The sequence below is a fragment of the Aphis gossypii genome, unplaced genomic scaffold, assembly GCF_020184175.1.
Source record: "Aphis gossypii isolate Hap1 unplaced genomic scaffold, ASM2018417v2 Contig00719, whole genome shotgun sequence".
Taxonomy (NCBI): domain Eukaryota; kingdom Metazoa; phylum Arthropoda; class Insecta; order Hemiptera; family Aphididae; genus Aphis; species Aphis gossypii.
Window position 1 is genome coordinate 25121 of NW_026083247.1, and position 26792 is coordinate 51912.

The 26792-nt window shown below is 27.8% G+C and overlaps 2 protein-coding genes across 2 annotated transcripts; one reads left to right on the plus strand and one right to left on the minus strand.

Annotated features, from left to right (window-relative positions):
• The first annotated feature begins 16528 nt into the window (after positions 1 to 16528).
• Positions 16529 to 18797, plus strand: LOC126555133 (uncharacterized). The gene is made up of 3 exons (XM_050210096.1): positions 16529 to 17165; positions 17653 to 18512; positions 18585 to 18797. The coding sequence occupies exons 1-3, from the start codon at positions 16529 to 16531 to the stop codon at positions 18795 to 18797; spliced, it is 1710 nt and encodes a 569-aa protein (XP_050066053.1).
• A 5267-nt stretch (positions 18798 to 24064) lies between these two features.
• On the minus strand, positions 24065 to 26605 carry LOC126555134 (zinc finger MYM-type protein 1-like; the record flags this gene model as incomplete). The annotated part of the gene is made up of 3 exons (XM_050210097.1): positions 24065 to 24209; positions 24346 to 25820; positions 26448 to 26605. Coding segments are annotated over 3 exons (1778 nt in total), but the record flags the coding sequence as incomplete, so codon positions are not given.
• Positions 26606 to 26792: the final 187 nt, after the last annotated feature.

Below are 26792 nucleotides of genomic sequence, written 5' to 3' on the forward strand. Positions count from 1 at the left end.
GTAAATCGTAATAGTGTATTATATGCCTATAGACTAGTGTAAATTATTGTACTATTATAGGTATATTTTATAATTTTTGACTTTTGTCAATAAAAAAAAACATAATGTCAGATTCCAATTACGCTGCTTGTTTATGTGGTAAAAAGCGATTAAAGTTAAATGAAACAAACTGGAAAAGACATTTGACTTTTTGTAAAGTCGCAAAATTAAAAAAAAACAATACCGTTGTCGATGTACATAATTTTTTTACAAAAAAACGTAAAATAAATAATGAAGATGTACCAGAAAAAGGTAAGTACAACTTTATAAATGCTCATACTATTGCCTTCAAAATATTTGTTATTATCATTAAAATTATAAATAGTTCTTATAAGAAAAAACAAAATTTCAGTTTTAGAGAAAAAAATAGGTACCTAATATGAAATATATTTTTACGAAGACGTGTTTATTGTCTTAATTAAATAAATATAATTTACAATTTTATAAACAATAAACTCATAATATTATTCATTGACATTTGACATTGATCATACCCGCTGGCCACCACCACTACCTACCTACATACTTTGTTAATATTTTTCTAGAACTTGAGTTCATATTTTTATCATTTTTTTAGACATTGACTTAAATTTAATTGGTAAAATTGAATCAACTGCAGACAATTGTGACTCTATCTAATCTTCATTTCTTTTAGTTGAATAAACCATTTCACTTCTTTATAAATTGATTTATAGTTTTAAGTTTTAAATTACAATTACCGAATTACCTATAACCAAGGTACCTATTATAAGTTATAATTTATAACACTTAATTACTTAAGACTTAATCTAACAAACTAATACATATAATTTTGGATAAGTTATTTATTATTTTTTTGTTCAATGTAATTTAAACTTTAAATACAATTTTTTTCCTCTAGAAATGTACCTATTTAATATATCAAAAAACAAAATATGTTTGTCTTGTCTTATTCATAAAACATTAAAATTATAATATAAATTCTATTTTTTTTTTTTTAGACATTGACTTAAATGTAATTGATAAAATTGAATCAACAACAGATAATTGTGATCAAATAGATAAATGTCAATTTAATAATTCAACAACAATAATTGATGCAGTACATTCAGATAGTATTCATTTGGCTTCAAATTCATTTAGTTCTGGTAAGTACATATATAATCTTCATTTCTTTTTGTTGAATAAACCATTTCACTTCTTTATAAATTGATTTATAGTTTTAAATTACAATTACTGAATTACCTATTACCAAGGTACCTATTATAACACTTAACTACTTAAGTCTTAATCTAACAAATTAATATACATAATTGTGGATAAGTTATTTATTTTTTTTTTCAATGTAATATTAACTTTAAATACAATTTTTTTCCTCTAGAAATGTACCTATTTAATATTAATATATAAAAAAACAAAATGTTTGTCTTGTCTTATTCATAAAACATTAAAATTATAATATAAATTCTATTTTTTTTTTTTAGACATTGACTTAAATGTAATTGATAAAATTGAATCAACTACAGATAATTGTGATCAAATAGATAAATGTCAATTTAATAATTCAACAACAATAATTGATGCAGTACATTCAGATAGTATTCATTTGGCTTCAAATTCATTTAGTTCTGGTAAGTACATATATAATCTTCATTTCTTTTTGTTGAATAAACCATTTCACTTCTTTATAAATTGATTTATAGTTTTAAATTACAATTACTGAATTACCTATTACCAAGGTACCTATTATAACACTTAACTACTTAAGTCTTAATCTAACAAATTAATATACATAATTGTGGATAAGTTATTTATTATTTTTTTTTCAATGTAATATTAACTTTAAATACAATTTTTTTCCTCTAGAAATGTACCTATTTAATATTAATATATAAAAAAACAAAATGTTTGTCTTGTCTTATTCATAAAACATTAAAATTATAATATAAATTCTATTTTTTTTTTTTAGACATTGACTTAAATGTAATTGATAAAATTGAATCAACTACAGATAATTGTGATCAAATAGATAAATGTCAATTTAATAATTCAACAACAATAATTGATGCAGTACATTCAGATAGTATTCATTTGGCTTCAGTCACTTCAGATTTATCTCGGTCTGGTATGTGAAATTTTGGATTCCTATTTCCTATTATATAGCTAACTTATTATAATTCATAGGTAATGATTTTAAGTCTAAACAACCAGTTGGAACCAATCATGTAGACTTATCTAACGATCCCGATAAATATAAAATGCTTGTTGATTTATCACCTACGATAGTTGATTTTTTAATTAAAAAAGGACCTATGCAGCCAACTGTTGATGATCTTCCTACTCGTGTTTTTCCCAAAGATAAATTTGGCCGCAGTTTCCAGACTTCATGGTATTGGAAATCTCTGCCTGGTAATGTAAATGTCAGAAGAGATTGGCTCAGTTATTCTGTATCAAGTGATAAAATGTTTTGTCATCATTGTTTATTGTTTGGGCGCAATATTAACAAAGCATGGTCTGTAGACGGAGTTGCTTCGTGGCCGAGAGCTTTGCAAAGTATGCAAATTCATGAATGTTCAGAAGCACATATTGAAGCTTCCCTTAAATTAAAATTGAAAAAAATATCATTACCCATACTACCTTTATTAGAAGAAAAACATAGACGAGACAAAGCTATTAACAAAGAGATTGTTCTGGACTTGATTGATATTACTTTTTTCCTTGCAAAAAACTGTATTGCATTTCGTGGACATAAAGAAAGTTTAAAAGAAGAATTGGGTAACCGAGGAAACTTTTTAGATTTAGTTCATTTGATGTCTAAACGTTCACCATGCCTTGCTTCTTATATAACTAAATTGCAATTATCGACAAAAAAACAAAACGTTAGTCTTATTTCAAATATAAGACAGAACCAGTTAATTGGATCACTTGCTTCAGCAATAAGAACATCAATACAAGAAGAACTAAAAACTGCTCGGTTTTTTAGCATATCAATTGACTCAACTTTTGATTTATCTAGGAAGGAACAAATTTCATTTGTTGTACGCTATGTAAATTCAACAGTTGGAACTGTATCTGAGCGGTTAATAGCGCTAAGAGAATCATCAGTTACGACTGGCTTTCAATTATTTAATATTTTTGAAAAACTATGTGTTGATTTATCTATTGATTGGGAACAGTATTTAGTGGGACAGTCTTATGATGGTGCTCAGAATATGAGAGGTGAATTCCAAGGATTAAAAACTTATGTACAACAAAAATGTCCGTCTGCAACTTTTATTTGGTGTCACGCACATAGGTAATTTACATTTTAGTTTTTATAAATACTATTCTTTTATAAATTTTTTTTTCTTTTAGGCTAAACTTAATTGTTGCCAAGTCTGTTGGTTGCAATATAAATGCCATAGATCTTTTTGGTAATCTAGAGTCAGTATACAATTTTATATGTGGAAGTAAAAAAAGAGTGGCTATTTATGAAACTAAACAAGATTGTTACTGCAGTAAAAGAACTCGTAGGCTCAAGCGAGTTGCTACAACACGTTGGATGTCGCATGGATATGCCCTTGATTCAATATTAGAAACATTTGAAGCTGTCATTGAAACTCTAGATGATGTCAGGAATAATGAAGGCTGTAATGACCAAAGTACTGGACATATTGCTGGTTGTCTTATAGAATACCTTCTTTCTAGACGGTTTTTGTTAATCGCATTTTGTTTTAAATACATTTTTGAGATTCTTGGACCAGTCAACATTTTATTACAAAGTAAGGATCTTGACTTACTTTCGGCAATGAACAGCATACATAATGCTCAGCTAGATATTCAGAACCTTCGTGATGGTAATATTTTTAATAAGATATTGATTGATGTTAATAATTTTATAAACAAGTTTAGCCAATTTGAATTTTCTGATAAGCTTAATCAGAGAATTCGTCGTAAAAAAAAAATGCCAGGCGAAGAGGTTTCTGATGATCCTATAATAGATCCATTAGAAAACTTTAGAGTCAATACATTTTATGTTTGTTTGGACATAATAAATTCAGCATTTGATGAATACTTTGATAATAGTTCAATTGGAATTTATAAAGATTTATCATTGTTCAGTAAAAAAAGGCTAGATGAAGTAAAAAAGAATCCAGCATCACTTCCAAAAGATGCTTTTTCAATGTTTTGTAAGGTTTATGGAAAGTATGTTGATCAAGACTGTTTAAACAAAGAGTACATTCATTTTTCAAAGATTTTTACCTCATTTGAAGAAAATATTAATCTGCCCAAATATTTGCATGGAAAAGACCTCATAGAAAAAGAAGGAGAAGAAGAATTTTCATCAGAATCAGAATCAGATAATGAAATTGAAATGGAACCTAGAAAAGTGCTTAATGTAGGGAGTATGAAAGCACTGTATCAAATTTTTCATGCTGGTAACTTGGGTTCAGTGTTTCCAACTCTTAATAATGCCCTTCAAATTGCTTTGACACTTCCTGTTTCAAGTGCTTCTACAGAACGGGCATTTTCAAAGCTCAAAATAATTAAAACTCGTTTAAGAACTACCATGAACAACACACGTTTAGAAGATTTGATGTTAATCACATGTGAACAAGACATGTACAAAAATTCAAACAAAGTTTTAGAAATCTTTGCATCAAACAGTACTGAACTATGTAAAATGATAATTTAAATAAAATATTATAATTGCCTAATGGATTTTTTTATTTATATATTTTTTTAAAAACCGATGCACAACTTGCGCAAAAATGTAATTTACTAAATTAAATTAGTACATTAAATAATAGGAATAAAATTTAGCGACATTTTAGCGGTAGGTACTAGGTATAACAAAAGTATAAGGGGTAGGTCACCTAAAATTATTTGAGCAACACCAATTTTTTTTTGGATACACGCCACTGTTCCTAGAGCAGACCGTCCTTTAAGTCATACTGATAGAGTGTGTGAACGACATTTTTTACCAATATTGGTTATAAGATATTTTGATCTTACTGGACCTGATGGGATAAAATCATTATTAGAAAGAGAGAGGCCTATATTAATGTCTACAGCTGTACCTAGTATATTTCCTAATCTACCTAAATATTTGACAAAAACTATTACCAAATGTAAAGCATCAACGGTAAGAAATGTTTTACCCAAAAAAGTTCAAAAAATGTAAGTATTATTTGTAGGTAGGTAGGTAGGTATTTAATATTATTAAAAATTATTATTTAATTGTTTCTGTATCTTAAATAGAGCTGCAAAGAATACATATAACAAATACTTATTGCTTTCGCCTGACAATACTTCACAAAGTAATACATTAACAACCACAATTATTGCATTGCTTGTAAAAATACTAAACACTGTAAATATTATAGCACTTGCAGATACACTATTGCATGACAATTCTTCTTCGCTTTTCCCTATTATTTCTCCTAAAAATATAGATTTGACATCAATAGAGATGCGAAGAATGTTAAATTACCAGATACAATGTGGGGCATTCATTATGACATTGATACAACTAGTTATTCCCATATAGAACATTTGTACACTGATAAAATTGTTCGCTTTACTTCAACTATCCCTCAGATAAATAAATATAATATTAATTTATTATGTTTTTATATTCCTTAAATGAGTTTACTCATATTTATACACCTTGTCAATAATAATAACTAGTGGCTAATATTTTCTATAAAAATTAATAACATTAATTAATAAACTATTATTGTTACTTGGTTTTTAGGTATTTTTTTTAGTTAAGGCAATTAAAATTGGAAAGGAGGTAACTAGCATAAATGATGTCAAACAGCTATTAATTGAAGTAGATCAATTAAATACATGTCCAGGTGTTGAACATCAAAATCATATGTATAGATCATCTAAATGTATGAGTTATATAAAAGGGAGACAGACAACTTGTACAAATTGTCGTTTTTTTAAAAATAATATTAATAAAAGGTCACCAAAAAAAAACTTTACAAAATAGATATACCTTTAAACTAAATAGAAATCTGTCTAAAAAGGTATTTTTTTCTATTAAGGGTTGTACCTGAATATAACAAATTATTGGTTATAATAATATTTAACTATTTTGATTATTAGGTTACTACTTTGAAAACGCAAGTAAATCATTTAATGAACAAATTTAAAGAATGTTCAAAAGACTTAAACAAATCTATTGAAAATTTACCTGCAACACAACAAGAAATTGTCGAAGCTTGTTTTAAGAAATGTTCAATAAAGTCTCCCTTTGGCATGAGATATTCAAATGAATATATCTATCAATGTATTTTAATGAAAATTAAAGGACCAGCCTTATACAGAAAAATGTGTCGAGATAATATTTTACCATTACCTTCCCAGACAACTTTACAAAATTATATTAAAAATTTAAAACCAGCATACGGATTTTAAGAAAATGTATTTGAAATTTTAGAAGAAAAAGTTAAGCTTTTAGATGTGAATGAACGACATGGTAAATATAGCTTTTAAATATTTATATATGAAGTATAAAATGTGTTATTTTGTTTAGGTGCATTGCTTTTAGATGAAATAGCACTATCATCAGCTGTTTCTTTCAACAAATCAACATTGAAAGTGGATGGACTTGTTGATCTTGGTTTATACACTCCAGTAAAACAAATAAATCAAATGGGTGATCATGCACTAGTAAACACTACTAGTATGCACTAGTTTATGTTTCAGCCTTTTCGTGGCCCATGGGTACAATCAATAGGGGCTTTTCTGAGTAAAGGAGCCGCTACAGCTGAAATATTACAAAAACTGGTTCTAGAGGCTATTCTTTTATTAGAAAAATCTGGTCTGTATGTCCATATAGTTGTAACTGATGGTGGGTCATGGAATCGTGGAATGTGGAAATTATTCGGCTTTGACGAGGATAATGTAAGGTGTGAGCATCCTATTGACCAGAATAGATGTCTTTGGTTTGCCTCGGATTTCCTTCACTTAATAAAAACTACTTGGTCTCGTGTATAAAACAAAAAATTTTAATGGTAAAATTTATTTATTTTTAATTTGTGAATTAACTAAAACCTAGTTTTTATTAGACACCAGACGTATTGTTGATTTTAAATATTGGAAACTGTTGGTCGAATTTGTTGAAAAAATCATATTAATTGTGTTACAAAATAAATAAAAATCATATATACCCTCATCAGTTTCAAAAATGAATGTAAAAATGGCAATGACTGTAAGACTAATGTTTTCAACTTAAAAACATATTTTAATAAGTTTTCTTGATATTTAGTTTTTCAGTGGCACAGTGGCGGATGCTTTGGAAGAATTACACAAACGAGGTTTAGAAGATTTTAAAGGATGTCTTCCCACTATTAAATTTATTAGGAAAATTAATTTGTTAATTGATATTATGAACTCCAGAACTGCACATACTTCTATAACATCTGACAAATAATCGCATGGACAAAAAGTTGTAATTGTATCAACTTATATGATTACCTAACTTAAAATTTTACTGATTATAGGTAGTACGAGAATACTTGGAATATTTATACAATTGGAAAAAGCTTATAACAAATCCAAATTATTTTTTGACAATTCAAACATACAAGGGGCTTGTTGTCACATTAAAAGGTACACTTGAACTTGTTAAACATATTTGCGATGAAGTTGGTTATAAATATTTAATGACAAGGCGAATCAACCAAGATGCACTGGAGGTAAAATTGTGAATATTTATTTAAAAGATGTATAAACATTAAATATAATATTTCAGCATCTCTTTGGAAACTTACGTAATGCATGTGGATCAAATCAGCATCCTGATCCACTTAATTTTATTCAAGTATTTAGGCTGTTGTAATTTTACTCATTAGTTAAACCACCAAGAGGTAGTAACGTTTCTGGTGGAGAAATACTGAACTCTCTTATACATATAAAACCTAATACCGAGCTGACTGAAAAATTAAAATTTGAAAATAAATTGGACGAACTATTAGATGCTGGAGATTTTAGTGAATTAACTGATCACACATATTTTGAACAACCATGTGTTGATAATAATATGTCAAATAACATTGATTCTTCTGCTCTTACCTATTTTGTGGGATATGTTGTCAGACAGGCACGGAAATTTTCAATTGCAAAATCCTGTGAAGAGTGTTTTAAAACATTAATCAAATGTGAAGATTTTGAAGATCATGATTGCTTTACCTTACAAAGGAGTCGAGGCAACTTATTTATACCATCAGATATTTTACTTAACTTAATATATACTTATGGACAGGCAATTGTTAAAATACTGGAGAAAGATAACTTTCAACAACTAATTTTATTTGAAGGTAAAAAATTTAATTTAAAAAATTAAATATGTTAATAAATGCTGATATGATATAATAAGTTAATTTGTTTTTTAGTTTTAGATGAAATTAAGAATCATGGCTATCCAAAAGTTGGCTGTGATGAACATAAATTTCAACTGTCTAAACATATTACCAATTTTATTTGACAACAAGAATGATTTTTGCATGTAAACAAAAAAATAAAGATGTTGAAGCTAAAAAAATACTGAAAAGAGATTAAAAAAAATATCTAAACTCATTTAATTTTTATTGTATAAATAATTGTTTTTAAAATAAAATATAATAAGCCAAGTCAGACCTTAGGCTTCAAAACATTATCCTAAGTGATAAGAAGAAATTATATTTTATGTTTGTTATAAATAAATTTCAGGACTGACCATTGAACTTGGCATCCATTAGATCTCACTTCTTTTGTTGTTGAAGTCAACAACCAAGCATATTATTTAATTGAACTTGGCTATCATTTTACATATGTTTTGTTGGGATATCATTACTTTTTTGTAAGTAAATTATTAATAGCTATTAAATCATATTAAAATAATTTCCAAATGGTTTTTAATAAACTATTGTATTTTCCTACATGTACGGGTTATAATTTTTTTTTTTTTTTTGTGTTTTATTTATATTTTCCTACGTTTACGGGTTATAATTTTTTGTTTGTGTGTTTTTATTTATATTGTCCTACGTTTACGGGTTTTTTTTTTGTGTGTCATTATTTATATTTTCCTGAACTTTTAAAATTTTTGGGTAAATTTCCCATTCAGTATCTGGAATTTTTTTTATGCGTTTTCTACTTATACTTAATTTGGCCAAGTCGGGGCGGTATAGCGTGCGCAGGCGGTTGTACTCTACACGTTGCTGTGCGCGGGTCGACAATATCGACACATATTCGGCTGTACGTAAGGTTAGCGGAACAATTTAAGTCAACACTACATTAAATTAGAGGCAATTAATTAATTAATTGAAAAATAAAACACTATAGATAATTAATTGCAAAATTATAATAAAATCAATTGATAAAAAATTAAAAATTAAAAAATTAAAAAATTAAAAAATTAAAAATAAAAAATCTTCAAGTTTCTGATTTTTTCCTTTGTATTAACCTAACTACCTATCTGTATGCCAAATTTGAACTTTCTAGGTCATCTGGAACTGGGTTAGAATTTTGATCTATAGGTAAGTCAGTCAGTCATAAAAATGACGATTTTGGGACGTTAATATCTAAATAACGGTTTGAGGTATGTTTATGAAATTTGGAAAACATATGTATCTCGTAAGTCTCAATATATGAGCCAAATTTGACATGTTTATGTGGAATAGTTTTTGAGTTATGAGGGAGTCAAAAGTGGCTCCAAATGGTTCGTGTAATATTACACACGGTGCTGCTCGCTAGTTCTGTAGCTAGAACTTGGCTTGAAACGCTACCGCGTGTCTAGATCTATCTCAGTGCCCAGTGCCCACATACTGCAGCGGTGGCGGTAAAATTCACGAGTTCTTCACGCCAGTGAATACGGTGTAAAAGTGGGGGTACATACAGTGCGCGCGCGCTATCTTATATCTCTTATCAATAATAAATATTCAATATTCATTTATTTATATTTATTATTTCATAATATTTTTTTAGCTAACTTTATTTTATATCTGTATTGATATAATATGTATCTGTATGCATGCATTTATGCCCTAAAAAACCACTAAATATGCATTGAAATAAATAAAAAACATAGTATTGAAATAAAATATTTTAATTTAAAAATCTAGATAATATTTGCAAAATTAGTAAAATAAATTATAAGATTTTTTTTTTTTTTTTTAATCATGCTTGTGGTGTAGATGCCAATAAGTTACAATGCAAATTGCAAGTTGTTGTCAAGATAAAAAAAAAAACACTAATTTTAAAATATGTACTTAGTATGAATAAAACCATCATACTAATATCTCAGGTCCAGAAAATCTTTTTGAAATTAAGTTTATCTTTATAAAATTATAAAACTTACACCTTATATAAATAATTGTCAAATATGCACCAATAAACTTGAAATTTACACTATTAATGCTATGAAATAAATTTATATTTTACTTAGGACTTAGCTATAGATCATAGAAAAACATGCAAACTCCTAGAAGTCCCTAGCCCTAAATTTATTACACTTCCATAATAAACTAAATGTTTTTAAGTCCAATATGGTTTCAGCTTTAAGCCGTCATTTTCAAAAAAAAAATGCCATTATACTTTATAACCCACCAAAATATCTATTTTGTTTTCTCAGGGTATGATAAAAAAATAGACAATTTTATATGACTGAAGTTAAAAGGCCCCTCTTTTCAGTGAATCCAGTGCAATTGTTCCATTTGTCCTTGCATAAATATGGCACTGCCAGTAAAACTCTAAATATTCCTGTTTTGCCCTTAACATATTAGATGTTAATTAGATTTTATTTAGTGTAAAAACACTCAAAATTGAAATAAGGCAGTTTTGAATTTTGATGTAAGTGATTAATTGGATGAATTTAAAAAAGTATACTGTCATAAAGTAAATAATGGCTCTCTTGCTTTCAAAATTAACTACAAATTTAATAATTCAATACTGACATAACATTTTAGTAGCTAAATGAAAAATTATATTTATTGTGGTGTTCTTGTATTTTATAGAGCTATTTTTTTACTATTCTAAAGTAGTCATTACTAAAAATAGATGAATTTTGAAGTGTGACAGTCTTGTTCTAGCTGTAGCCTGTAACCTGTTGCATTAATAAACAAAATTTAAAAAAGGTATACATTATTATTTATTATAATATTCCTACTAAAATAAAGTGTTAATTTTTTTATGTATTGATCATGACCAGTGTAAAACTATTAATTACAATTTAGTAAACTGTGGTCTGTGAACACAATTTATTTAATGTATTATTGAATTAACCAATATTTTTATACAGTTTATTAGTACATAACATTATAATCATGGTAAATGGAAAAGATACATCAATCATATTAATACATTTAAATAATAGTTTAATATGATTGGTTATTATGTTACAAACTAATACTTAAAGAATAATAATTATGAATAATAAATTAATATTATGTTTACCTGTTTTAAGCCATTAAACATATAAATCTATTAAAATATACATAAATATAAATATATTAGTTTAGTTTTAATTATGCTTAATTAAAGATTGTCCATATGCAGCTCATATGTCATCCAAGAAAAGTTTGAAATAATATGTAATATCATACATATATATTATTTATATATATGAATATATATGTCATGTAAATTATTTTAAATGTTTTAATCCAAATTCATGACTTTTTTATTGTGTTAAAAATATAAAAAAACCAAAATAAATCTGCTATAAATAAATCATGGTAATAATAATAATAATAATACATTTAAATATTAGGTTAGGTTATTTATTTATAGTGAAATTTATAAGTTAACTATAAACTAGTTTATTATTCATCAATGGATCGTCATCGAAAAAAATTGGTGATCATGGACAATAATTTAAAGTGTAAAGAATGCAATAAAACATTTAGTTTGAATAAGAGCTTATATGCTCACTCCAGAAAGTTTCATGGTATTGAACTTGTTACACCAAAGATTCAAAATTACAATTGTGAATATTGTGATAAAAAATATTCAAAAGAACAATATTTATCTGAACATCTCCAAAACATTCATGGTACCAGAATTTCAAAAAAATCAACCAGAATAATTTGTCCTTATGATGCATGTGAGGAACGTTTGTACTTATTTGTGAAACTGAGAAGTCATTTATCTGAAATTCATCAAACTGACGTTGAGCTGAAGGAACTCACTTTTGATACGATCTCTGGTATGTACATTGATTTTTTTTATAAAATAAATTGCCATAATTTAGACTCATTAAATTTGAATTAAATATATCAACAGATTTTGAAGCATGGAAGCATGACATGGAACAAAAAACGGTATCTATGTATGTACTCGATAGTGCTGAAAGAGATTTGTCTGATGGTAGTACTAAAAAACATCTCTTCTGTCATCGTTCATGGAATTATCGTAAGAAAGGAAAGGATTTAAGAATGACCAAATCTCTGGGGACAAACAAAATAAATAGAGCCTGTCCATCAAAAATTGAAATTACGACTTTCGAATGTGATGGAGTTTCAACTATAAAAGTCAAGTTTTGGAGTACTCATTGTGGTCATGCACATAATATTGGGCGTATACGATTGGATAAAGAAACAAAATCAATGATCGCAAGTAAGAATAAGAATTTTAAAGTTGAAAAAAATAATTGAAGAGAAAAGAACAGATTGGATCCTTAAATCAGTTAGTTTCTCTTCAAGTATGTTTAATTAATTAATCAATTGATTAACAATACTTATACAATTGTTCAAAAACAATAATCTTTAAAACTATTTTTTTTATTATTTTATAATTGATATTCATTTTTTTTTCCATCATTTTGTTTTACTAGGCAAATTACAACAAGGGGTCACATGGGACCATATTTTAGATGATATTCGTGATGGAACAGTTTCTGAGTCACAGCAACGGTTGCTCTTCCTTGAGCGTCAAGATTTATGTAACATTTCACGCGACTTCAATATTACATATTCTACAAAACGACACAAGGATTATGCTGTCAGTGTGTCGTTATGGGTTGATGAAATGAGAAATCTTGGGGAAGATTCCCCCATAATTTATTATAAAGCACAAGATGTTGATGATGATGATAATTCTTGTTTGGAAGTAAAAGACTTCGCCCTTATTATAATGAATAAATTCCAAGCTCAGCAAATTATTAAATTTGGCCCAGATAAAATATGCATTGATGGCACGCATGGCACCAATGCATATGATTTTCAACTTCACACACTCATGACTGTAGATGAATATGGAACAGGATGCCCTGTTTCATACTGTTTTTCCAATCGAGCTGATGAGATGATTTTTAAATTATTCTTCAGTCAAATTAAATCAAAAGTGGGAGTTATCAAACCTGAAATATTCATGTCTGATGACGCACCTGCATATTACAATGCTTGGAGTATCATCATGGGAGATGTTCCACACAGACTTCTGTGTACAGTGTACAATGTACATGGCACGTAGATCGAAACTGGAGAAAAAATTTGTGTAAAATCAAAGGCGGGCCACAGAAAAAATCCCTCGTATATAAAACCTTACGAGTTTTATTGCAAATCACATCAGTTGATGAATTTAAAACATGTCAAGATCAAGTCATAAATGACTTGTTAAAGGATGAAGATACTCATGCATTTGGAATATATTTTAAGGACAATTACTCAAAACGATCTGAGGTTTGGGCTTACTGCTATAGATTAAGAAAAGGTATTAACACAAATATGTACCTTGAAGCTTTTCATAAAGTTTTAAAACATATTTATTTAGAAGGAAAGAAATGTCAACTCTTGGATAAGACAATAAATGCTGTTATAAAGATAAATAGAGACATGATTTTTAAAAGATTAATTAAAATAACAAAAAATGTTAAGACATCCAAAGAAAAAAAAATTTGTGAAAGTCATACACGAGGTGAGTCAATTACACCAGGTTCAATTCGAGTTCTTGAAAATAAAAAATCATGGATTGTTAATTCTGTAACAGATAAATCTCAAGAATATTATGTCGCTAAAGTTGGAGAAATATGTAATAGTTCTTGCTTGAAATGTCCAGTTTGTAAAACTTGTATACATACTTTCACATGTACTTGCACAGATAATATTATAAAAATTAACATTTGCAAACATATACATGCTTGTGCATTAAAATTTTATAAAGCAGTAAACGATATATCTAATAAAAACGAAGAAACTAATGTTAATAACAATAATAAAAGGAATGATAATAATATGCATTTAAAAGATAATATTAGAGAAGAGAAAGAAGATTTATTGTCATTTATACAAGTCTCTCAAGAATGCAACAAATCTGATACAAATGGAAACATTATTTATAAAGCAGGACTCATTCAAAACTGTGTGTTTCTAAACAAATAAGAAATGAAGAAACAATTTTAATTGAAAAGAAAATGGATGATATTTTAAAAATTTTGAATAAAACTGATAAAATCCATTTTAAGGCTACAGAAAAAGTTAATATTAGAAAAAATATTGATCCTCAAATCAGATTTTATTCTACAAAAAAAAGAAGAACTGAAAAAAATCAACTTCAAAAACCTTCACTCCATGAAGTAAATACAATCCGGGAAGGGCTTGACGACGACAATCATGCTGTTAATATTCATAGTGCGTTTGATCATACTTATGATCAACAATAAAATTTTAATCATTTATAAGGTACAATTATGTTGGTTTTACGTGAATAAAATAAATAATGAGGTTTTATAATGTAACTGATTTTAATTTATTTTATACATATTTCAAACTTTTCTTGGATGACAATGAGCTGCAAATTGACAATCATTAATTAAGCATAATTAAAACTAAACTAATATATTTATATTTATGTATATTTTAATAGATTTATATGTTTAATGGCTTAAAACAGGTAAACATAATATTAATTTATTATTCATAATTATTATTCTTTAAGTATTAGTTTGTAACCATGATTATAATATTATGTACTAATAAACTGTATAAAAATATTGGTTAATTCAATAATACATTAAATAAATTGTGTTCACAGACCACAGTTTACTAAAGTGTAATTAATAGTTTTACACTGGTCATGATCAACATTTCAAAAAATTAACACTTTATTTTAGTATATTATAATAAATAATAATGTATACCTTTTTTTAATCTTGTTTAATAATGCAACAGGTTACAGGCTACAGCTAGAACAAGACTGTCACACTTCAAAATTCATCTATTTTTAGTAATGACTACTTAAGAATAGTAAAAAAATAGCTCTATAAAATACAAGAACACCACAATAAATATAATTTTTCATTTAGCTACTAAAATGTTATGTCAGTATTGAATTATTAAATTTGTAGTTAATTTTGAAAGCAAGAGAGCCATATTTACTTTATGACAGTATACTTTTTTAAATTCATCCAATTAATCACTTACATCAAAATTCAAGACTACCTTATTTCAATTTGGGGCCCAAAATTGTAAATTGTACTGTACTCATGAGTTGGTAAATTAATTAACAAATTAAATATTTAATTATTTTATTATATTATTATTATTGATAAGAGATATAAGATAGCGCGCGCACTGATATGTACCCCCACTCAGGCCCGGCGCGAGGGTAAGGCGACTCAGGCGGTCGCCTAGGGCGCCATTTTCAGGGGGGCGCCGAAATTGCTTTTTACAATTTTGCACACTTTTGTTAGTAATTTTTTTTATTAAATATAAAATTCCTAAAACTTTGTATTGAAATATAGATAATTATTATTATGGTTATTCTGTTTAGCGTACTAACGTAAAATGTTTATCTTGTGTATTGTTCTACAAATATAAAAATTCCCGAATATTTGTTATCGTTTAATCGGGATCGCGTCAAGCCATTGTGACTCGTGACTACGTCTCGTCGCCTTCGTCCGTCACTTATCAGCTTATTCTGTGTATTTAAAAATACACGTTACTTTTATTATAGTATTATACCTATATTATTATTTTACTGATAGACGATCGTACTATACGGGTCAGTGATCATACTTTTATTGTCATTTTGTTTTTGCTCTTTGAAACGAGTACTTACGCCATCGCCTAGTTGACGATTAAATTTCATTAGTTATTAGGTAAGTTATAACTTTAACAGACAATAGAAAGTAAATAATATAATATATTTTAATTTATTATTTATTAACACGTTTGCTGCTGCATCTGTTGGAATACTATATTTATTTTATGTTTAATATACCTATATGATATTTGATAAGAATTAATTAATAATATTATACAAATTATTACAATTAATTTAGGAAACGCTTTAGTTAGAATGGCACCGAAAAAGAAATTATCTGGAGCAGAAAACCAAAAAAAAAGATTAAGAGGGAATTAGAATTTAAAAAAAGGTGCTAATGCTTTATCTAAGTTCTTGCAAAAAAAACAAAGAATCAATTAACGATGAAAGCTATTCTTGAGAAGAATTGTTATCTTCTACAAGTCCAGAACAAAATATCACGTCATCTTTATTAGCTACTACAAGTTCTGAACAACATACAATTAAGCATTTATAAAATATGGATATTTCTATTGAATTTCAAAGTAATGAATTGGTTAGTAACACTGAATCATCTGAACCAAGTATTAACTCTGATCCTGCTACTTGGCCCTCATTTTTAACATCAAAACAAATTGACTATATAGTAGTAACTGGTCCCGAAATATTTACAGAATTTTCGAGTATTCAACTAGATCATGAAAAAAGACATTTTTCTGAGATTCATTTTTATCGACATCTTTCTAATGGAGAAAAATTACTTAGGCGTTGGTTAATTTACTCAAAATCAACGTGGAAAATATTTTGTTTCTGTTGTAAATTATTTGATAGAACTCCGAAGTCAAATTTGGCAATTTGTGGGTTTTCTGATTGGCGTAACGTATCTGCTGCACTTACTGTACACGAAACAGCGCCTAATCATTTTAAGGCTTATGGTACATGGATAGAAATAGAAAAACGGTTAAAACTAAATAAAACAATAGATTCAGAGCACCAGCGAATTACGAACATGGAAACTGATTATTGGGTAAAAGTTTTGGACCGTTTGTTATCAGTAACTTTATATTTATCAAAGAATAATCTAGCGTTTCGAAGAAGTTCAGATAAATTTTATACTCAAAGTAATGGAAATGTTTTAAGTTTAGTTGAAGTTTTGGGTAAATATGACGATGTAACTAAAGAATTATTACTTAAAACACTGTCTCGTGAAAAAACCGTACATTATTGCAGTCATTCTATTCAAAACGAATTAATTAATCTCATGGCCAATAAAGTTTTAGAAACAATAATAGATACATTACGTACAGCAAAATATTATTCTGTAATTCTTGACTGTACACCAGATGTGAGTCATCAAGAACAACTATCCTTTACACTAAGATTTGTTAATATAAAAAAAAAAAATTGAAGTTAAAGAACATTTCTTTGGGTTTAAAACGGTAGAAAGCTCTACAGGTTTGAGTTTAACAGACCTTCTTCTAAATACTCTTGCTGAAAAGAATATTCCTTTTCAAGATTGTCGTGGGCAGGGATATGATAATGGTGCTAACATGAAAGGGCAAAAAAAAGGAGTTTAAGCGAGAGTTTTATCAATGAATCCTCGTGCCACCTTTGTTCCATGCAATTGCCATTCTTTAAATTTAGTTGTATCAGATGCTGCATCTTGTTCTATAAATTCAATTACAGTTTTCGGCGTACTCCAAAGAATTTATGTATTGTTTTCATCATCGGTAAATCGATGGAAAATTTTAACTGACAATATAAAAGGGCTGACCGTGAAACCTCTGAGTGACACAAGATGGGAAAGTAGAATCAACAGCGTAAAAGTTGTTCGTTTTCAAACTGAACAAATTTACAATGCGCTTATTAAACTATACGAAGTTGAAAACATAGTTGCTGGAACGCGCCATGAAGCTGTTTCGCTTGCTGATCAACTTACAGATTTTAAGTTTCTAATATCATTAGCTGTTTGGTACGATATTCTTTTTCAAGTAAATCTAGTTAGTAAAAGTATGCAAGCAAAAGCAATGGACTTAATAAATGGTTTTAATATGTTAAAAAGTGCTTTAGAATTTATCAAGAACTATAGAGACCAATTTGATCAGATTTTGGTAAAAGCAAAAGCAATAGCAGATGAATTAGAGGTGGATTCTGAAATAAAAGTAGTTCGGAAGCGTATAAATAAAAAACACTTTGACTATGAGCGTTCAGATGATACTGATCATAGAACTGTACTCGAAAAATTTAAACATGAATTTTTTTACACATTAATAGACGTTGTTACTACATCATTGACAGATCGTTTTGAAATTTTAAAGATCCATGTTGATTTATGGAATTTTTTGTACGATTTAAAAAATGCACCTGAAAATGAAAACGATTTATTGAAACATTGTATGGATCTACACAATCACCTTAAAGATGGATCTGACTCTGATATTGATGGTGTCGAATTATGCACAGAAATTGTGAACATCAAGCAATTGTTAATTTCTTGTTTTTACGTAAGTTCACCTCTTAATATTCTTCAATACATTTTTGACTATGAACTCCAAGACATATTTCCAAATCTTTAGATTGCTTTAAGATTATTATTGACGTTACCAATGACAGTAGCTAGTGGTGAGCGGAGTTTCTCAAAATTAAAACTCATAAAAACATACTTGCAATCTACTATGGCTAATGAACGTTTAGTCTCACTATCGGTTTTATCTATAGAAAACGAAATAGCTGCGGAAATTGATTTTTCTACAATTACAGGACTGATAGTGAGTCACTTAAATCACTAAAAGTCACTTTTTTCTGTGTTAAGTCACTTTTAGTCACTTTTACAGACCTACATTCAAATATGATCACTTTTTTCACTTTTTATTTGATATTTTGGCTACTACCACTAATAAATAAAATAAAATTACCAACAATTACCTAATAATACCTTTATTATCTATATTTTTTTTGTGAATCTTGGATCATAATCCTAAAATTATTAATTTGGAAATTAGATTTTGATAAAATATTATTCTCATAGATAATATGAGATAAGATAGTTGTTCTTTATGGCTGTGCATAGAATAATCAATAATAATTAATATTACTGATATAATATGTTTTTATATAATATATATTATGTTTTCGTGTATGGTGGTCGGTAACAATTACGGTTGTAGTACAACCATGGTAACAATAAAAATATGGCCTATCCGTTCTATATATGATTATTCTGGTGTAATTTCATATCTATGTCTATGCATATTTTTCCATGAAATCCTGAATATTCTAGATATTATTATCCTTGGTTAAATATATATTTTTATTTTTAGCCATAGATATTATTATAGTTAATAATATCATTAAATATTAATATCTTTAACCATTTTCTTCCCTAACCTTTATTATTCATTACTTAAGCTACATAATGGCCATAATGTGCTTATAATAAATTAAATGACAAATTTTTGAATTTTTATTACCTGCCTGCACAAATCACGTTTTTATGATATAAGGTGTGTTAGTTTGTTCAGTTTTTATTTTAAATTTAAAAATGCTTAAATGTGATGCAAGAGATGACTGGTTTTTCAAAGATGATATGCAAGGATACAAAGTATCAGATTGGGGCAGAAAAACTGATTGTTCGAGTGAAATATTTTGTTTTATTTATATTTGTACTGTTGATGTTAAAAAAGGTTTTCAAAGTCTTACTCAACATGCATCTACCAAAAAACACAAACAAAATGCCCGCATAAAGCTTAATATTAAACAACTAACATTAACTACAAGTACAACTACTACAATTGAAAACAATTCTCGGATTGAAGATACATTAGTTGAAAAAAACAGTAAGTCATCTACATTTTCTACAGTTCATCTTTATAGTATAAGTGATCAATCAGTAGTAGCAGAACTGATTTGGGCATTAAAAGTTGTATCAAGTAATTACTCATTTTCTTCAAGTGATGGCATTGTGGAAGTGTTTCAGACAATGTTCCCTAATGCTATACCCAAAGGTTTCAGTATGAGTCGCTCAAAATTGACCTATTTGATAACTGATGCCCTTGGACCATATTTTCGTGAAGAATTGATTAAGGATATTGCCAATGAGTATTTTAGTATTATCTATGATGAAACAACAAACTCAGGTGGGAACAAGGAACTCCAAGTGTTAATTCGTTACTATTCTACAAGTAAATGTAAGATTATAACTCAACACTTACAGACAATGTTCATAGGAAAAGCTACTGCTGATATCTTGAGTGAAAAAATTGTTAGTGCTGTGGAAAATGCAAATTTATCATTAACTAAATTGTTGATGCTGGATCTGATGGTCCAAATGTCAATAAGAAAGTTACTCGTCTTATAAATGATCAAATTCTACATTGTAGATCAAAAAATCTAATCAACATTGGAACATGTTCTATACACACCATACATAATGCCTTTCTTAAAGGCATTGATAAATTTGGCGAAAATGCTGAACAACTAATAATTTCAATATACTACTATTTTAAAGGTTGGCCAACCCGCTAGGAAGAATTTGAAACAATTTTAGACAAGTTAAAACTTCCAATCAGGCGCTTTATTAAGCATGTCCCTTCTAGGTGGCTGACATTACATGACTCTGCCAATAGAGTTCTTGAAAATTGGTCAGCTGTCGAATATTACTTTTTGAAGTTTATTCCGCAGCACAAATCAAGCGTTTTACCAACAAATAGTTATAAAAAAATTAGAGAATTTCTTTTAATTATAACTATAAAATGTGAAATGATATTTATTCAATCTAGTGCAAAAATATTTATAAAATACACAGGCACTATGCAAAAATCAGAACCGTTGGTGCATGTAATGTATACTGAATTGCACAGCCTCTTGTGTACTTTAGTTGGCAGAATTTGTAAGACTGAATACATTCCAAAATCATTTTTTAATACTAAAGTTGATGATCTACTGACAGTGGAAAAAATGGTAGCGGTTAAAGATATTGTTGTCAATAACCTAATACAAGAAGAATTTAAAGAGAAAAAAATGGTTGGTAAAGATATATTGTTTTTTTTGAAGAATGTACAACAGCACTATATTGCTGCATTTAAGCATGTACTTGAAACATCACCCATACAAAATTCTTTTTTGAAGCATTTACGATGTTTGGAACCCTTGGAGCGTCTTAAAAGTCGTTCTTTTAACAGCATATTAAAATTGAGTAACGATTTGCCATTTGATGTTGATGATGACATTTTACTTGATGAATGGAAATTGTTGCAATTAGATAAAGATGAGAAAGAAAGTGATCTTAATAGAATTGATATTTATTGGAAACAATTCTTTGAAAAAAAAAATAGTACTAACAGTTTGAAGTATCCTAATGTAACTAAGATAGTGAAGTCATGTCTTTCCTTGGTACACGGTAGTGCAGTCGTTGAAAGAAACTTCTCAATATCTGGGAAAATGTTGACAGATGAACGTGCTTGTATGAATGAAAGAACTCTTAATGCATTGTTGGTTACCAAAGATAGTTTAAACCACTATCAAAATAAACCACAATTGGTGTTGATAACAAAAAACTTATAACCATGGCAAAAGGAGCTCATAAACATTACAAAATTATTTAGAAGAGCAGAAACTAATAAAACATCAAAAAGTGAAGATAAAAAATTAGAAATACAGAATATGAAACAGTTAGAAGAAACTCAAAATAAAATTAAAGAAAACCAACAAGAAATACAAGAAAAAGAAAAATTACTAAAAATTGCAAGAGAAAAAGAAACCCAGAAACGAGGAGTTGCTAATAAACTATTTGAAGAAGCCAATAAACGACTAAAAAAGGCCATTCTTGAGAATAATATCCAAGAAGCTGAGTTAGCTCATGCTATGCTACAAGGAGTGAATACAGTGAAAAAAGAAGAAGAACAAAAGAAAAAAACAGCTGATGCCCTTCAAATACAATTGGAAAAAAAGAAGGCATCTTTGATACAACATTTGTCAAATGCAAAATAAATATATTATTGTTAAGTAATTTTATATAACTCAATGAGACTGTTTTAAAATTAAAAACTAAGTTGTTTAATTCAATATTATTAATTATTCATTACTATTAATATGATTATAATTTATTTATGATATAATTATAAAAAGCAATTTAATAGGATTTCATAAATTAAAATTATTAAGTTTAAAATGTTATTATTTATACATTGGTATAATATTTATTAAATTGATTATTTTATCTTTTAACATTTTTTTCAAAATGTAATCATAATAATATGATATTTTGTTTAATTTAATTTAAATATATAATTCATGAAGTGTTGAATTATGCAAATGATTTTTTAGTTAGTTGTTTGGTTGAGTTGTTGAAACTGAAATATAAATGTAATAAAAATAGATATGCAAATAGTGAAATATTATAAATCATTTTATAGGTTTCATGGTGTTTTGAATTAATGATTACTTATGTGAAAAGATTATATATTTTTCATGTAATTTTAAATAGTTAGCTAGTTATAATAATAATAATTATAGTTAGCTAGTTACTTGCATTATTTATCAAAAATAACTTATGATGATTTTTCAATAATTAAAAAAAAACATTGGTCACTTTTTTCACTATTTATAAAATTTTTATCACTTTTTTCACTATTTTTTAAAAAATAATCAGTATCAGTACTGCAATTATACGGAGTTTTGCCGAGAGAAAATCAAGAAAAGTGTTGATCGATAACAAATTTAAATAAATATTTTATTTATGTTATGTTTTATTGTACACTCTGATTCCATTTATTATTAATTTCTGTATTATTATTATTTATTTATTTTTTTTTTTTTAGTAGTATGTAGGTATTTTATATTTAAAAGGTAATATTATACCTATTACATTATATTTCTTTATACGTTATTTTTTTTTAATTAAGACGATAACAAATAATGTACAAACTACAAGTTAAGAATTATACATCATTTTTCCGTATTTCTATCCATGAATAACATTTTTTCCGAGTATTATAATATTATGGGTTGTATGTAAAAGGCGCCAATTGGCATTTTGGCCTGGGGCGTCATTTAGCCTTGCGCCGGGCCTGCCCCCACTTTTATGCGGATGCCAACCGCATTTACTGGCGTGAAGCACTCGTTAAAATTCTATTGTCTCGGCGGTGGCGGTAAAATTGTGTCCAGACTCATTTTAACGCTACCGCCACCGCCACCGCTACCGCTGCAGTGTGTGGGCACCTTTAAGGTTATAAATTATAATCACTTACTTTGGTAATCTGTGATAATATCTTTTATTATTGATCAACAGTGGGTCAAGATTACTATACATTGTATTCTTAGTATATTTTTAGTCCGTGGTCTGTTATAAACAATCAACGTCTTTATCAATTGGACATATTCTGTAATTATCATTGTGTTGTGTCGTAGAATAATATTGTTTAACTGTGTTAGTTATGGGTGGGGACGATTTTTTTTGGGTTACACAGGTTATGGACGGGTAATAACTTACTAACGAGTAACGGCACAGATTTATACTGCCACCGTGATTACGCTACGTAATACCGCAAGCAAGTGTGAACAGTAAACGCTTAAAGCGTCTTCTATTGTTCTATTACTGCGTTTTGAAATAACCGTATTCTACAAATGGATGATTTAAAATTAAAAGTATAAACGCTAAAATTAATTGTAAAAAAGTATTATACATTTCTGGTAATAAACACATGAATTATTTAATCGATAATTGCGAGTATTATTGTATTAATATAGTTTATATACCAGTACAAAACTTATTATTATAATAAATCAGTGGCGTGGCGAGTGATATATTAACTGCGGGCAAATATATATTTATAGACCCCCCCCCCAAAAAAAAAATATAAGACAAGTATTAAGTGACAATATTTTTTAAGTATTTACAAAATTTAAGTTACCAAATTGTATAAACGAGTCATAGTTAGTTGAAAAATTACAAAAGTAAACTTTCAGAATAGAGATTATTTTTAAACATAAGTACATAACATAAGTAAATAAGGCAATGTTATTGTCAATGGGTACAATTATTATTGATGAATCAAAATTAAGACGGTAACAACTGTTTTGATAAAATATCTGATGATCTTGCTAGCAGATCAGTTGCCTTCTCAAGATCAATTTCTATATCTTTTTCTGAAGATATTAGTATCAACGATTCCAAACGGTCTTGTTGAGTAGAAGTCCTTAATCTATTTTTTATTATTTTCAACTGAAAATTAAAAAATTAAAAATAAATTTAATATACTTCTGTTATACTTTTTATAACTAAACAATAATAATAATAACAATAATAATAACTAATAATTAAATATTAATACAATTTACTGGCATACCTTAGAAAATGTACGTTCAGCAGATGCTGACGATGCTGGTATTGTACATAATCCTTTGTACGCTAGATATATGTTTGGAAAAGAAGCTGTCAATCCATGAGAACTAAGCAGATGTAGCATAGATGATGAAAATCCTTTAAGGTTGTGTTCTTTTTTTGATGTATTACATGTATTTTCATTATAGTTTTCATCATCTTCAGTATCAACAGCATCTTCATTATTAAACGATTGAAATATATTTGAATTAGAACTTGCATTTTCCAATGCCTGATAACTTTTAGCAAAAACTTTGTATTCAGTTTGAAGATTTTCTAAATGTATTTCTGGTAACCATTTAGCCAATTCACTGAACTCATTTTTAGACAGTGCATACTCATTATTATTTTTTGTGTACAATATTCGTTCTTCAGTTAACAAACTTAGGTCAGTTAGAAGACCTCGAGACGAACGAAATCTATTTTCCAATGTTTCATTGACAGTATCCAATGAATAATAGAAGAATTCTATTTTAAATTTAGTTTGAATATCTATATTATACTCATCTTGACATAATTCTCCTGGCATTTTCTTAATTCTTCGAATACGAATTTCTTTTAAACCAGTTACATCCAAATTATTATCACTAGCAAATGATTTTGATTCATCGATTAGTAATGAAAACTGTTCTTCCGATCTTAGAACCTTGAGTCTATTCTGAACACTATCAACCAAACATAGGGCTTCTACATAATCCAACCTGGGTGATTGAAGGTAACTTGATAATGGTGTTGTGACAGCAAATAGTTTTCTCATAAAAATCATAACAGCAATAAACACAAAAGATGAAACACTATGATATAATCCTCTGGCTTGTATAACAGTTGAAGCATCTTCAGATTTTAACAAACTTTCTAAAGTTTTAATAACAGCAAGGTATTTATGATATATTACATTGATGGCGCGGTCATGTGAACACCATCGAGTTGTTGATAAATTTTTCAATCTTAGCATTTTATCCTTAGGATATAACTTGGTTTGATTATCAACGAACTCGGCATTTCTTTTCCTGGCGGACATAAAAACAGTAAGAGCTTGGACAGTGGTGAAAAATTGTTTTGTATAAATACTAGATTCACAAACATTAACCACGACCAAATTCAAAATATGAGCAAAACACCACACATTAACAGCTCTAGGATTTTCATTTTGTATATAACTTTTTAAACCACGATATTTTCCTTGCATTGAACTAGCACCATCAAAAGCTTGTGCACATAATTCTTTCTTCCAATTTATATTATATTTTTCACAAATACTACAGAATGAATCAAATAAGCCTTTACCAGTTGCATCTTTAGCTACTTCAACTGATAATAAACGCTCTTGTATATCACCATTATCCATTACATATCGAACAACAAAGGCCAATTGTTCTAAATGAGTAAGATCTGTAGTGGTGTCAATAATAATAGAAAATAATCCACTTCCCTTTAAATCATAAATAATTTTTTCTCTTACAATGTTACTTAAAATTGACAGCATTTTATTTTGTGTATCATTTGATAAATAAGTAATTCTATTTTTTTTTGAATTCTCAGCTATATTTAACAAATGTGTAGAAAGATAAGGATTATAATCACCAAGTAGATGAATAAGCTCTAAAAAATTTCCTCTATTACTAGACAGGTTATCTTCTTGGTGGCCCCGGAAAGCTAAATTTTGTCGTGCCAAAAATAAAACAGCCTTGAAGATAGTTAAAAACAATTTGTCGATTTTCAACAATTTGTTTATTATTTGAAACATTTAATCCAATATCAACTCTTTGGTTTCTTAGATACATTCCTCGACTTATTTCAGCAGTTAAATGATAAGAACGACATTCATGAGACTTCATACGATCAATAAGATGTTTCCAATTATTAGTTCCGTCTATAACTAACAAATCTTTTTGTGCATCTTTTAATCCAAATAACTTACAAGTAATACAGTAAATTTTATCAGTTTTGGAAAATACGATAACCAAAAACGTTGAACTTTTTTCCCATTTCCTACATCTTTGTAGTAATAATTCACACTAAAAGATCTCCCATTTTCAATTGGAAATTTTTTATTTACCAGTTCAGAAGAAATTGGTTGACATGGTCCCATATTGGCTAACATCATACGTAGTTCTGGAGATATAGATTTCATCTTGATAAATAAACTCGGATCATTTGGAAAAGTATTTACACCATTGGCAAGTTCGTTTTGTGGACCATAATGATCAATTTCTACTGTTTATAAAACAAAAGCAATTTTACTAATAAATCTTTGTAAAATTATGAGAATATTTTTTTTATAAAATACGAAGACAAAAAAATAACATAAATTCAGAAAACAAATTTTGATTAAATTTCACAAAAGTTATTTACTGATTGAAATATACTATTCCAAGTTACTTTAATTTTTTGTTATAAAATA

Excerpts from the sequence above, each read along its gene's own strand:
- LOC126555133 (XM_050210096.1), top strand. The coding sequence starts at position 16,529 with ATGGATATTTCTATTGAATTTCAAAGTAATGAATTGGTTAGTAACACT. Across the intron at positions 17,166-17,652 it reads AAGTTTAGTTGAAGTTTTGG|TTGTATCAGATGCTGCATCT; the intron begins GTAAATATGACG and ends CTTTAAATTTAG. Across the intron at positions 18,513-18,584 it reads TGTTAATTTCTTGTTTTTAC|ATTGCTTTAAGATTATTATT; the intron begins GTAAGTTCACCT and ends CCAAATCTTTAG.